Below are 12,744 nucleotides of genomic sequence, written 5' to 3'. Positions count from 1 at the left end.
AGACTTTTCAACTTGGCTGACTTGTTTTATAGGCAACCAGCATGTATGTAGCCCCAGGACATGGCAGCAAAGCCAAGCTTTTTAAGAGTAAGGAAGATACAATTTCACATCCACCCTGCCTCTTCCCAACTGGGACACACTCAAGTTCTCTGAACTGTAGATACAGCACAGGGCTGTAAGGGAAAAGAGGAGGAAGCCCTTGTGACTTCTGAGGGTCTGACCCACAGAGACGAGTCTACAGAAGTTGTTTCAGAAAGAATCACCTTGCAAATAACGATGAAACTCCTTAGCTCATTCACTCAACAAGCAATTACTGAGTACCAGCCATGTGCAGTTACTGTGTTAGGACTGATCAAGTGACACAAAGATAAACAAAGCAGGATCTCCATTCTTGGGAAGGTCACAATCTAGGGGCAGATGCAGAAAGATCAACAGATAATTAGGATAGACCATGCTAGGTGTGTAATACAGAAAGAAGAACCACAGTGTTGGTGTTGGGGTGTTGGTGGGTGGGATCTAGAAAGATTTGCAAAGGGTGTGACAGCACAGGGCTTGAAGGGTGGGCAGGAGTTCCCAGAGACTGAGAAGAGTAAAGGATTCTCAAAGAGTAGAGGATTCTCAAAGACTCTGGAATTTACACATACGGACCGAGAGGAATACAGGTCCTACTCCTTGGGCTTTAATCTCTTAATCTGTCCAGTGAGTTTGTAGATATGCACATATTTTGTTAATTGCAATGTGCTGAGTCCATATAAGGTAAGACTTCAAATTTTTCTCTTTCCACAGATACACGCTATTTCAAGGGTATGATGGACACTCCCAATCCCTTAGACACCAAGACCTCTGTCCCCATGGAGCGCCATCCCTGGTGCACACAGATGGGGCTGGAGAAAGTGAGTAAAGGTTTGGCCATGTGACCCAAACATGGGCAGGGCAATTCCTAGCAGCCGGGAGCTTCCCCATCTCTCATTCCCAAGGCATCTTGCTGGTGATGAGCACGCTGAGTTCAGCAAGGTGTAGGGGAACTGATTTCTGTGACTGCTGAAGTCATGGTCCCAGGGAAGGAGCACCAACAAGGGAAGAGGACTAGCATTTGGGAAGGTTTTCTGTGAGGCATTGGAGTGGGGACTCCTCACAGGCATTTCACCTGAGGCTTGCCTCCTTTTCCAGAAGCAAAATTTGACTCAGATCTTATTGATAATAACATGTCATTTTGCCCAGACTGTAGGCCCAATGCTGACAGCTGGTAACAGGGTGCTAAGAAGTAAGTCAAGCAACCTCTCTTAGTCCTTTGTAACCTCATCTGTGAAATGGGCCTAAAAATCCCTACCATGCTTTACTTTGAAAGGCTGTTTGGACCCGACATATAAGAGACTTATGAATATATCCTGTAAATGCAAATGCCATATATTTATATAAAATTTTATTTTTAATAACACTTTTGCTAATGATTCATTTTCTTAATGCAGAAATACAAATGAATCACTCCTGGAGTTTCAGGGTATACCAGGCACGATGCCATGTGACATTTTGTGTCCACATTCTCTGTGCAGACCTATTTCATGCAAGAGTCCCAGAGTCATAGACACCTGTTTTTTTTTTCTTTTCCTATTAAGTTCTGCTTATAAAATGATTTCCCATGTGATAAACAAGCATTAATGGCATAATCTTTATAGATATATCATACCTCATCATGGCATTTTTAATAATTTTACTTAACCATTGAGTAAAAACATTTTAAAAGCTTTGGTACATGTTGTAAGATTTCTTTCCTGAAAAATTGCTTCAATATACCCTCCCAGAAGCCTTTACAAGAATGTGCACCTCACAAGACTCTCACCAAAACTGGCTAGTGCTTTATTAATCACATTTTTAAAGGGATTTCACTGTCCTTTTATTAAATTTGTCTCATATTTATTAGTGAGCATGAACATGTTTTTAAATATTTATAGTTCATTTTTCCTTGTGCATTATTGGTTCACATTGTCTATCTATTTAACTTGAGGGCTTCTGCTAATATTGATAATCAAAGGAAACAACAAATATTACCAGGCAATGTCATTTACCCAGAACACATCCAGGAGAGTTTGGAGAACAGGATGAGGGATGAAATATTGAACACTTCCGCTTTACACAGGCAGCAACCTAAACTTTAATCATTCATTCAACAAATTCATTCAAGAAATATGTGTTGAGTGCCTGCCACGGATCAGACACAATGATGAGTTCCCACATGCAGTGGTGAATAACCAAGGCCCTGTGCTCATGAAATTTACATACTGGTGGGAGGAGACTGGAAATAAATAAATAAACAAGCAAATAAATAAATAATAGACAATATGCTAAGTCATAAATACTTTTTAAAAATCATTAAACCAGGGTAAGGGTAGCCAAGGAAGGTCTCCCTGAGTAGAGATGGGAATGAATGAATAAATGGAAGAATGAATGACATTTAATCCTTAAAATACCCTTGCAAGATGAGCATTATAACCCCCATTTTAAGAGCTCCAACTTTTTTTTTAAGATTTTACTTATTTATTTGACAGAGCAAGAGAGATGGGGGGAAACACAAGCAGGGGGAGCAGTAGGCAGTGGGAGAGGGAGAAGCAGACTCCCTGCTGAGCAAGGAACCAGACTTGGGGCTCCATCCCAGGACCTTGGAATCATGACCTGAGCAGAAGATGCTTAACTGACTGAACCATCCAGGCGCCCCAACAGCTCCAACTTTTATGAGCTCTTTGAGCCAGTTACTTAGCCTCTCTGAACCTCTATTATCTTAGCTATAAAATCTCATCGTTGTTATGATAATACATACAGAGCATAGTGCTTAGCAGGAAGCAATCGGTCAATAGCAGACCTCTTCTTGAGAACAGGGACCATTTTAGCCCCAGCACTTAGCACAGTACCTTGATGTAAGAGGATCTCAGGAGATACCGGTTAAATGGAGGAAAATGAATGAACAAAGAAACTCTCAATCATTTGAACTGAACCTTGAAATATGAGCAGCTGTTTCATAGGAAAAGAAACCCAGGCTCTACTGACTTCTGTCCACATGGAACCCTTTTTCAGCCTGGTCTTCAAAGTTCTCAGGTGAACATTTGCTGCTGTCAGGAACATCTGCACTGGGGCAGCCCCACAGGGGTTGTTGGACAAGGAGGAGGACGCTTCAGGGCACTCATCACAGGAGCATAAAGCATATTCAGGGAACAGTAAGAATTGCAGAGCGACTGGACCAGTGGCTAAAGATACAAATTCTGGTCTGGTTATTAAAGAATAGAGAATATCCACCTAAAAACTTGAGCTTCCCTTTCCCCCAGAATTCAGTGATTCATTCCCCTTTATATGTAAGTAGGCCTTTGTTAGAAGAACTTTTTTAAAGATAATTCTCGTTGGAGTTTTTAAGACACTATGCCAGAATGTAAGCCTCCATTCTAATTACTTTATACTTCCTTCATAATATCCTTGTAGCTTTCTGTTACAATACAGATTTCTTCCTTTAGCTAGATCACTTTGCAAGTGGAACTATAACCTCAGCATATCAAGTCAAGTGAAATCATGTGAGAAAATGAATATGGGAGACTCAGCACAATGTTGGCAGGGGGCAGGGTGGGGAAGTTGAATTATTAATTAAGTAAGGACTTGAGCTCAATTCAGATAAGGAGGGAGTTTTATTCTTATGATCAATACTTGAATAATCACATTTTTATGAGAAGCAAGTTCTATTTTTCATTATAGCCTCATTCTCAAGAGTTAATTCTTACTACTTCTATATCCACTGCAACCTCTGTTGAGAGTAAACCATCGATGACAGGGATCTTCAATAATCTGACGAGAGACCAGTTCCTACCTAGACTCCTTAGGTTGGCTACAACTGTCTTCGACCACTGAGCCTCTGCCCATCTTTTCATTTATTGAGCATTTGTTATGTACGAAGCACTGTGCTCAACAATGGGGATGAAAAATGAGCCAATGCCCAGAGTCTAATGGAAGAGTCTAATGGAAGTGTAATGTGAAGTGCTAAGACAGAGGTGAGCATGGTTCACAGAAGCTGCATCACTTACCCCAGCTAGAGGCTTTTGAGAAGGCTTCTGGAAGAAACAGTGCAAAGCAGTCTTTGACGCATCATTGTATGGTCATCAGTGACCCACCCTCATTAGGGACCATTTTGCCCCTAGGGGACAGCTGGCAATGTCCAAAGACAGGCTGGTTGTCAGGACCAGTTGGGGAGTGCTACTGACATCTACTGGTGAAGAACAGGGACATTGCTAAGAGTAGTATAATGCTCAGGGCAGCCTCCACAGCAAGGAATTGTCCAGCCCCAACTTTCAATGGTGCTGAGTCTGAGAAATCTGTGTTATAATGTGCTATAAGGAGTTGTGAGCTCAGATCTCTGTGTCTCTGAGCCCTTTAGAATCCAAGCTCTTATTCCTCTTTTTCCCTAATATTCCAGCATTGATGCAGACTTATAGTGGGCACGGATAAATATTTATCAGACAGAAAATGGAAGGAGCCCCCTTGGGAGGGGCAGAAAATATTCTCAGCCCTGGAATCCTATACTAACACCATCAGAGGGCACTTACTGCTTGGGAAGGTATAGGGCAAAGAAGTTCTTTCACACAAAAGGACCAAATGGATCCAAATGCCCAAAGACACCAAATTAATTTGGCTACCAAAGGGGAAAAGTGTGGGAATGCTGAGGAACTCCCATCCCTAAGATCCTAAGCACAATGGGTCCACCTGAGATAGAGACAAGAGAGAATCTCTACTGCTTCTATAATCAGGCTTGTGGTGGGAGGTGGACATAAGCCTTGAGAGACCCCATCTATAAGGCAGGCACACAGGGAAAGCTGAAAGTTGAAGGTACAACAGAACATTGAAAAACCCATCCAGCACCCCAACCTCCACAGAGTAACACTTAAGGAACTGGAAATCGTGAAGGAGGCCATAGTGACAACAACATCCAAAGGATGCTCAACTCTTATTAGATTAATGGGCCAGCAAAAGACCCACACACCTTCCAGGCATGTACAGTGGTCCCATATTCCACGAGGAAAAGAACGAGACAGTGAACATCATAGGGTAATAAGTAACAGGCTATTCAATGATCCTTCTCCCTCCCGCCATCCATCTTGTCTACCTCAACTTGATGCCAATGAAGAGTAATGCTACAACCTGTACTTTCAGTGTTCTCTAGAAACATAGGAGATAGATGACAGAGAGATACAGAGATACAAAGAGACACAGAGACAGAGACATAAAAGAGTGATTATGTGGGCTCTGTTCCTTGATCTACCATCTGAAAGCTGGAGCTCCAGGAAAGCCAGTGGTGTAAGTTCTAGTCTGAGTTGAAAAGGATTGAGAACCAAGAGAATCAATGATGTAAATTTCAGTCTAGGGCAGAAGACCAATATTGCAGCTCAATACTCAAGTACAGAGACAAAATTCTTCTTTCCTTTGCTTTCTTATTCTATTCATCCCCAACAGATTAACTGATGCCCACCCATACTGGGGAGGGCCATCTGCCTTACTCAGTCTACTGACTCAAATGCCAATCTCATCTGGAAACACCTTCACAGACACACCCAGAAATGTTTAACCAATTATCTGGGAATTCTGTGGCCCTGTCAACTTGACACATAAAATTAACCATCATAGACCCCACTGCTGACCTAGGCTTAGAGGCTTTCAAAAACACTGGGCATCATTATGATATCTTCATTTTCTTCTCCACCCTCTTGCCTAGCAATTGTAGAGCCCCTAATGGTTGACCAGTGCCTTTAATAATATTAGTAACGATAGCTAATAACTCTTAAGCTTTGTTGGTGCCATTCCCTGTTCTAGGCACCTTGCATGGTATGTCTCATGTAATCACCCCATCTTCATGATGTATCAGTACTTTTGTTACCATAATTTCACAAATGAGGAAATTGAGGCTCAGAAGGTTAAGTGACTTGCCACATTCTCAAACACAAGCATTTTTATGCCAAATACCATCCAAGGCCACTACAGTAGTCGTTGGCACAATGGTTCACACATTTATGTTTTTTTACATATGTTAACTGACTGCCAACTATACACATATGGTGAGTCTCTAAGAATGATGCGTCCAGGGACTTATGCCCTGACCCTGGGGAGTAACCCTACAGAATGGCAACACATTTGATGATATCATAGTCACAACTGAAGAGATAACGGTGCCACATTGTCTTCCACAGGTGGGCAAACCCGTTTCCAAGGATTCCAGAAGCCAACATGTTAAAGGTAAAGTCAAGTCACAAAGTTTGAAACACAAGGATATGTCTTTGCTTCCAAGAAATCTGTTGGTGGTCACAGGTTATCTTTGTTGATGGTCACAGGCTATCTTAATCAAGATGATGTATTGGACTGTCCTTCATGAAATAATGACTTTTGGAAAGGCTCTTACACATCTTATGCCTTTTTATCACCTTACCTTATTGATGAAGAAATTGATAGTGTAAATTCATATTCCATGGCTATGCAATTTCAGAAAGGAATGGCTTTGAGACATATGGGTTGCATTAAATATATAACTAAGTTATTTCTCCAAGCATATCCCCAGTAAAATCACAAGATAGAAATCTAATTTTAAAATGTTGATTAATTCATATGAAAACAGATTTTGAAAGCTTTAGGCAAAGCAACTCAATTTGGAGATGAAGATACAGGTAGGAAGCTGAAAGGAAATAATCAATTTCAGTAGTGCTGGAAGCACACATGGAGGACAGCCAAAGAAATTTAATTGGATCATACACATTATAGCTCCTCTCATCATCTCCCCCGTGCTCCATCTTCTCTCACAATGTCCAAATGGAAAAGATGGCAATGATTTACAATTCCCAGTACTTGAAACATATCAAATTTATCCTTTATGGGTCCAATGCTATATTCTATAACCTATTATTAACATCGTATTTTCTTTCATGGGAAGGTGTAACAGCTAGGGTCCTAATAGGAGACAGATGGCAAACACAAATTAGGATGACTTAAGGAAACTTATTTACAAAGGAACAATTTACTGAGGTGTGTGGGGTGTATGGCTGATGTGGGAACTGGGGCTAACAGCAGTAGCATTGTCACCACCCCCAGCCCAAAGGAATGAGGGGACAGTTACAGAAAACCAGAAGCACACCACCTTGAGAGGAGGGACACCAGCAGCCCCACTGAGTCTCATGGAGGGGAAGCCAAAGGAACACATGCCCACCAACTTCCCTCTCTAACCCACCTCTGAATTCCTACAGGGACTTTGCAATGACTGAACCCAACCAGAAACCAGAGGGCAGGGCGGTCCATATGTGGTCCATGCTGGTTAGTCCTCAGGGGTGGAGAGTGGAGTGGAGCAGAGGCAGATGGAGATGGTACAGGATGCAGGAGCATCCAGGGGCACAGAGGAGATCTGCACAACAGGAGGCATGGTGGAAGGAGCAACCAGAGTAGCCAAAACATAGGCTCTGCCCCTTTCCTGGCTGTGTGACCTTAAGTGAGTCACCTAAACTTTCTGGGTCTCACTTTCCTCCTCTTTGAAGTGTGAAATGGGCAGGGTTTTTATGATTACTCAATTCAGGAGCATTCACCGAGGCAGGAAATTATAACTATTCTCAAACCTTCCTCCTCCCCTGTCTGCCTTCCTTCCATACCACCCTTAAACCTCCCCCAAAATAGGAGCTTCCAAATCGGTGCCTCTTTAGTCCTTAAAATGTCAGTACCTTCAATGTATACAGTACTTGATTCAGAGCTCTTCCCCATGAACTCATGTATTTTATGAGAACTCACATAACTCAAAGTGAATTATGTAGACCAAGTATTTTCAGACCTCTTGACAGAGAAAGGGACCTGGAGCACAGAGCGATCCCAGATGAGAGCATAATTGTTTGATACATGAATGTTCCATGTCATCCTAGAACTTTCACAGACACGTGTTGAGAAATGAGTCCTGGAGAGAGAGAAGACAAAATGGACCTCACAATTCCTTCCTTTTTTATAGTTCACCATAGACATCCAACTTCATTTCTTTGATTGCAGAAGCTTCTTTGACCATTATTCTACATTATCGAGATGTCTGTTGGTCTATTAAGATGTTTCTCATCCCCATTCCAATATGCATGTTGGGGGAGCACATCCCCCCACAACTCCAAAATGTCCTCAGGCACCAGCTATGTGTCTACAACTCAACCCAATCCTGATATTATCCACTCAGAGGTAGCATCAGATTACACAAGTTGAGGGCTCAGTCCACAAGCCTGTCCCCACTTCAGATGCCAGTCACAAGTCCAGATTGTCACCTGTGTTTCTGACAGATGATAGATTGGACGTCCCAGTGACACCCCTTTCTTAGGTTCCAATAATTTGCTAGAGAGGTCACAGAACTCAAAGCAACCTATTACTCATTAGATTACAGTTTATTATGAAAGGATGTAAGTCAGGAAGAGCCAAACAGAAGAAATGCACAGGATAAGGTATGTGGGAAAGGGTGTGGCACTCCCATACTTCCTTTATCTCCAACCCAAAAGCTCTATGAACCCCAACCTTTTTGGTTTTTATGGAGACTTCATTACATTGGCATAATTGATTAAATCACTGAGCATTAGCAAATGAATTCAATCTCAAGCTTCTCTCCCCTCCCTGGGATGAGTGTGGGAGGTAGAGAAAGTTCCAACTCTCTAATCATATGGTGGGCTCTCCCCATCCCCCCAAAACCATTCTCAGATGCAGTCCAAAAGTCACCTCTTTAACATAAGAAGACACCTTTATAGTTTTCATCACTTAGGAAAATCCAAGTGATTTATGAACTCTGTGCCAGAATCCTGGAGATGAGGATCAAATATATATTTCTTATTATAAATCACAGTATCACAACTATCCATGCATATATTTATCTATGCTTTACCTGAGCTCACAAAGCTACTGGGGTGGTTAACAAAAACTTACATAGTAAAATGGAAGAAAATAAAAATAAAATCCTAGAGTGAATCTAGGTCGACTATAAGATGAAGACAAAGATAAAATTCAGGACCCTCGGGTACACATCACTACACTCTATTAAAATTAAACCACTGGCTCACCTCCTCAGCTTTCTGGTAGTCTAAGCAAACAGGAGGTCATGCTTCTTAACGTGATATTAATTGCGCATAATGGAAAAGCAAACTAATTTCTAAGAAAGCACAAGGACATTTCTTTCAGAGCTATGTCAGTGCTGTCAATCTTGCAGTGAATGTAGGCTGGTATACGGGGACCAAATTGGCTGCAAATACATGGCTGTTTTTGAAAAGGAGCCCCCCACTAGACTGCATACAGGATATCAGTGAAAGCAGAGTTCCCAGAATTGAGGCTTGTAGGGAGTAAGTGGAGGTTGCATGAGAAACTTCTGCAGTAAGAGTTACTCTCTTTACATCCTCTCTTCCTACATTTCCCTAATTGATGGTTCTCCATCACCCCTCAGAGCGCTAAGGGACCGCAGAGAGAAGGAAGCTCAAAGGGGTGAAATTAATATGAATACCCCCATTTTTAGGACCAGGCATCTTGCTGGAGAATGCGTGAATGATTTATGTGTTTATTACAAAATTCTGTATTTTTGATGGAAACACATTCTCAGATAATTTATTCATTCTCACAAAATGTCATGGAAAAAACATATCGGGTGGTTCAGCAATGACAGAATTTTATGGTGATGTTTTTCATCAAGTTGAGCAGTTATAGATTTATGTTAATGTACACTTCATGTCATTTTTCTTGCGATCGTATTCTGACATTATCTGGAAACTGTCAGATTTCAAGATCTTATCTTCCCTGAAACTTGGCTTTTTTAATTCTAAAAATGGGTGAAAGTTTATTTGGGGGCAAAGTATTTATATATAATAGTAGTACAGCTTGTTTGTGATGAGCCATTAGCACTCACCACAAATCCAAAAAACACTGTCTTCTTTTCAGAAAAGGATAGCTGTAATGTTCAAATATAGGGCTTAGCTTCTAATATAGCTTAGCTTCTTAATGCTGAGAATAAAGGACGTTAAAGCGAATTTCTCTTGGCCTCAGATGTGAACCAAGCACAGACTGTGAACCAATTTTCTCTGAGGTGACAAGCATACCATATGCAAGAATGAATTTATAACGAAATACAATATACTATCCAAGAAAAGAAAGAGAATTATGCACAGGTGACTGAACATGTACATCCAGAAACATGAGCTTGGTTGAAAAGAAGCAAAATAGAATTCCATATAATACCATCAAAAGGCCTTTCTTCTCATTTGCTTTTAGAGGAATTTGGATGCCAACAAAATTAGAATCAGAGATGAGTTTGAGTTAATCTGGTTTAACTCCCTCATTTTATGCAAGGAAATATAGCAAGAGAAGTGGCTAGCTCAAGGTCACAGAGACCAGAGCCTAGACCAGAACCCAGGGTTTTGTCAACGATGGCAATGTTTCCAGAGTTTTGCTGTATTTGCTAGTACCTAAAATCCATTCTGCAAACTCCCCTCCTGTTCCCTGTTATCCCACGCATCCAAACGCTGCAAGGTTTAGTGCTAGACATGAATTGATGGACGATACTGCCCCCTAGTGCCAGAATATGGCAACAAAAAACGTCGCAAAAATGATGGACTTCAGCATCCTTTGGATTTTATCTTAAACAAAAATAACAAGCCTTGGGTCACAGAGGTTATCAGAAATAAATTTAAGATTACTCTCCTATAATCTTAGATTTAAATTTATTTCAGACACAACAAAATCTCAGAAATAGCTTAAAAGCAACAGAAGCAGGGATGCCTGAGTGGCTCAGTTGGTTAAGCGGCTGACTTCGGCTCAGGTCATAATCCCAGGGTCCTGGGATCGAGTGCTGCATTGGGTTCCTTGCTCAGTGGGGAGCCTGCTTCTCCCTCTGCCTCTGCCTGCTTGTGTTCTCTGTCTCTGACAAATAAATAAATCTTTAAAAAAAATCTTTCAAAACAGAGGCATTGATACAAGATTCAGTTCAAAGTTGATGTCATAAATTTATTATAACTGGTATAAATTTTATAAAAATCCCTCAGTAACAGGACTACAGGAAAGCATTTGCCTCTCCATCACATACACAGGAAAGAATAAGGCTCAGAGAAAAGGAAGGGTGTCTGATAACTGCTCGTTTTAACACATACGGTTTTCTGAAAGAGAAATGTAAAGTAGCCACAAATAAAGCAATTAAAAACAAGGGAGTTAGTACACTGTGTGATAACTGCTAGGGTAACAGGGCACTTTGTTTAAAACTACTTGTTCCAGGAATTGAATAGCATAAAATCTTAGACCGTGAAGAGCCCGCACTCTGGTCCAGTCAACTCTAAGTATTCTGGGAACTCAACAGAACACATACTTCATTCTGCCTGGGGGGAGATCAGTGTCTCTCAGGAAGGCTTCACAGAGCAAGGGGCATTGGTTTGAGGTGGGAGAAAATGACCTCACGGGAAGTTAAACATGGTTTTTGATGCTTAGAAGTAGCTAGAATATGGTTGCATGAATGTGAAACCTGGGGACATGGAGCCCTGGATTCACATCCCAGCACTACTGCTTTCCAAATAAGAAAACTCCAAGGATCTTAACCTCTCCACATTAGTCTCCACATCTCTAAAGTGGGGGAGATACCAGCTACATCATACAATATCTGTCTTTTTAAAGGTAAGGACAAGTGAAAACCTATAGCACCATCACTGACTCACGGCGGACCCTCCACAGAGGCCTGCTGAACTGACCGATTCACAGGGTCCTGGGCTCCCTCTGACCCTTGCCTTTCTCCCTGACTCTCTCTCTAAGACTCTAAGAGAGTCTTCCTGAGTCTCTAAGCTAAAACCATTCATGCTTTATCCAGTCTGGTGTTCAGGATACAAAATAAATCTTGTAGATGAATATGAAAAACAAGTTAGCCTCCTCAATCACAAGGATCAACGTTTATTCAACGCTGTTTTCCCTGTAGCAAACACATAGCATTGTGCTACACACATAGTGGATGCTTAGTAAATATTTATTCAATTAAATCTAAAATTTAGCCCATTTTAATAGTGTATTCAATAAGCATTGCCAGGTGTCACCGGAACACCTAGTGATGAACCTGTGACCCCCTAGTGGGGGTCATGCACCTGCACTAGGTGGGGGCCTGTGAAGGAGCAAGTCAAGAGGCTCATATTGCTTGCTTCTGGTCCCATTTCTTTCTCTGCCTCTAAATCTAGGCAAATGATATTCCCTCACTGGGCCTTAATATCCCATCTGCAGAAAGACAGCAGAACACAATGGTCTCTAGCATTTTGTGAATCTCTGGATATTGTTCAGACACACAAACCCAACCACCCCATTGCCCATGTCAGCCCTGAAGTCTTAGTCCTTCATGTGCCCTGCCTGCCCTCCCACCCTCATTCCCTGAAACACCAGGTCAGGGAAGAAGAGCTTCCCCAGGCTTGTTTGAGGAAGGAGCTTCTGTCCTACATCCATCACTAACCCCAACACACAGCTGTCAATTACATGGTCAAGTGTGTGTTGATGTACACGCTCCTGCCACTGTACTGTCTCACCTGACTTGAGCAGTTGCTTAAGAGGGTGTGTCCCTCTCAAATTCATGGCTTTGTCTAACTTACTCTCTCCCTGCCCCACCCAAAGAATGGTGTCAGCAATTTATTGTTGGAATTAATTTCTGAATGCTTCAACGGACTTGGAGACATTCCTCAAACAGGCCTTGTCAAATCTACATTACCCACTTGGATCATA

General features: G+C 41.7%; 1 protein-coding gene across 1 annotated transcript in view; it reads left to right on the top strand.

Annotated features, from left to right (window-relative positions):
• The window catches only part of LOC125093545 (cytokine-dependent hematopoietic cell linker-like), a 194,307-nt gene that overhangs the window by 137,077 nt on the left and 44,486 nt on the right, over nt 1-12,744 (top strand). The window contains exons 8-9 of the mRNA XM_047718888.1: nt 787-893; nt 6,216-6,261. Coding sequence (XP_047574844.1) covers nt 787-893; nt 6,216-6,261 — 153 coding nt within the window. The remainder of the gene's footprint in view (nt 1-786; nt 894-6,215; nt 6,262-12,744) is intronic.

The sequence above is a fragment of the Lutra lutra genome, chromosome 2, assembly GCF_902655055.1.
Source record: "Lutra lutra chromosome 2, mLutLut1.2, whole genome shotgun sequence".
NCBI lineage: Eukaryota > Metazoa > Chordata > Mammalia > Carnivora > Mustelidae > Lutra > Lutra lutra.
This window is presented reverse-complemented; position numbering and strand designations above follow the sequence as displayed.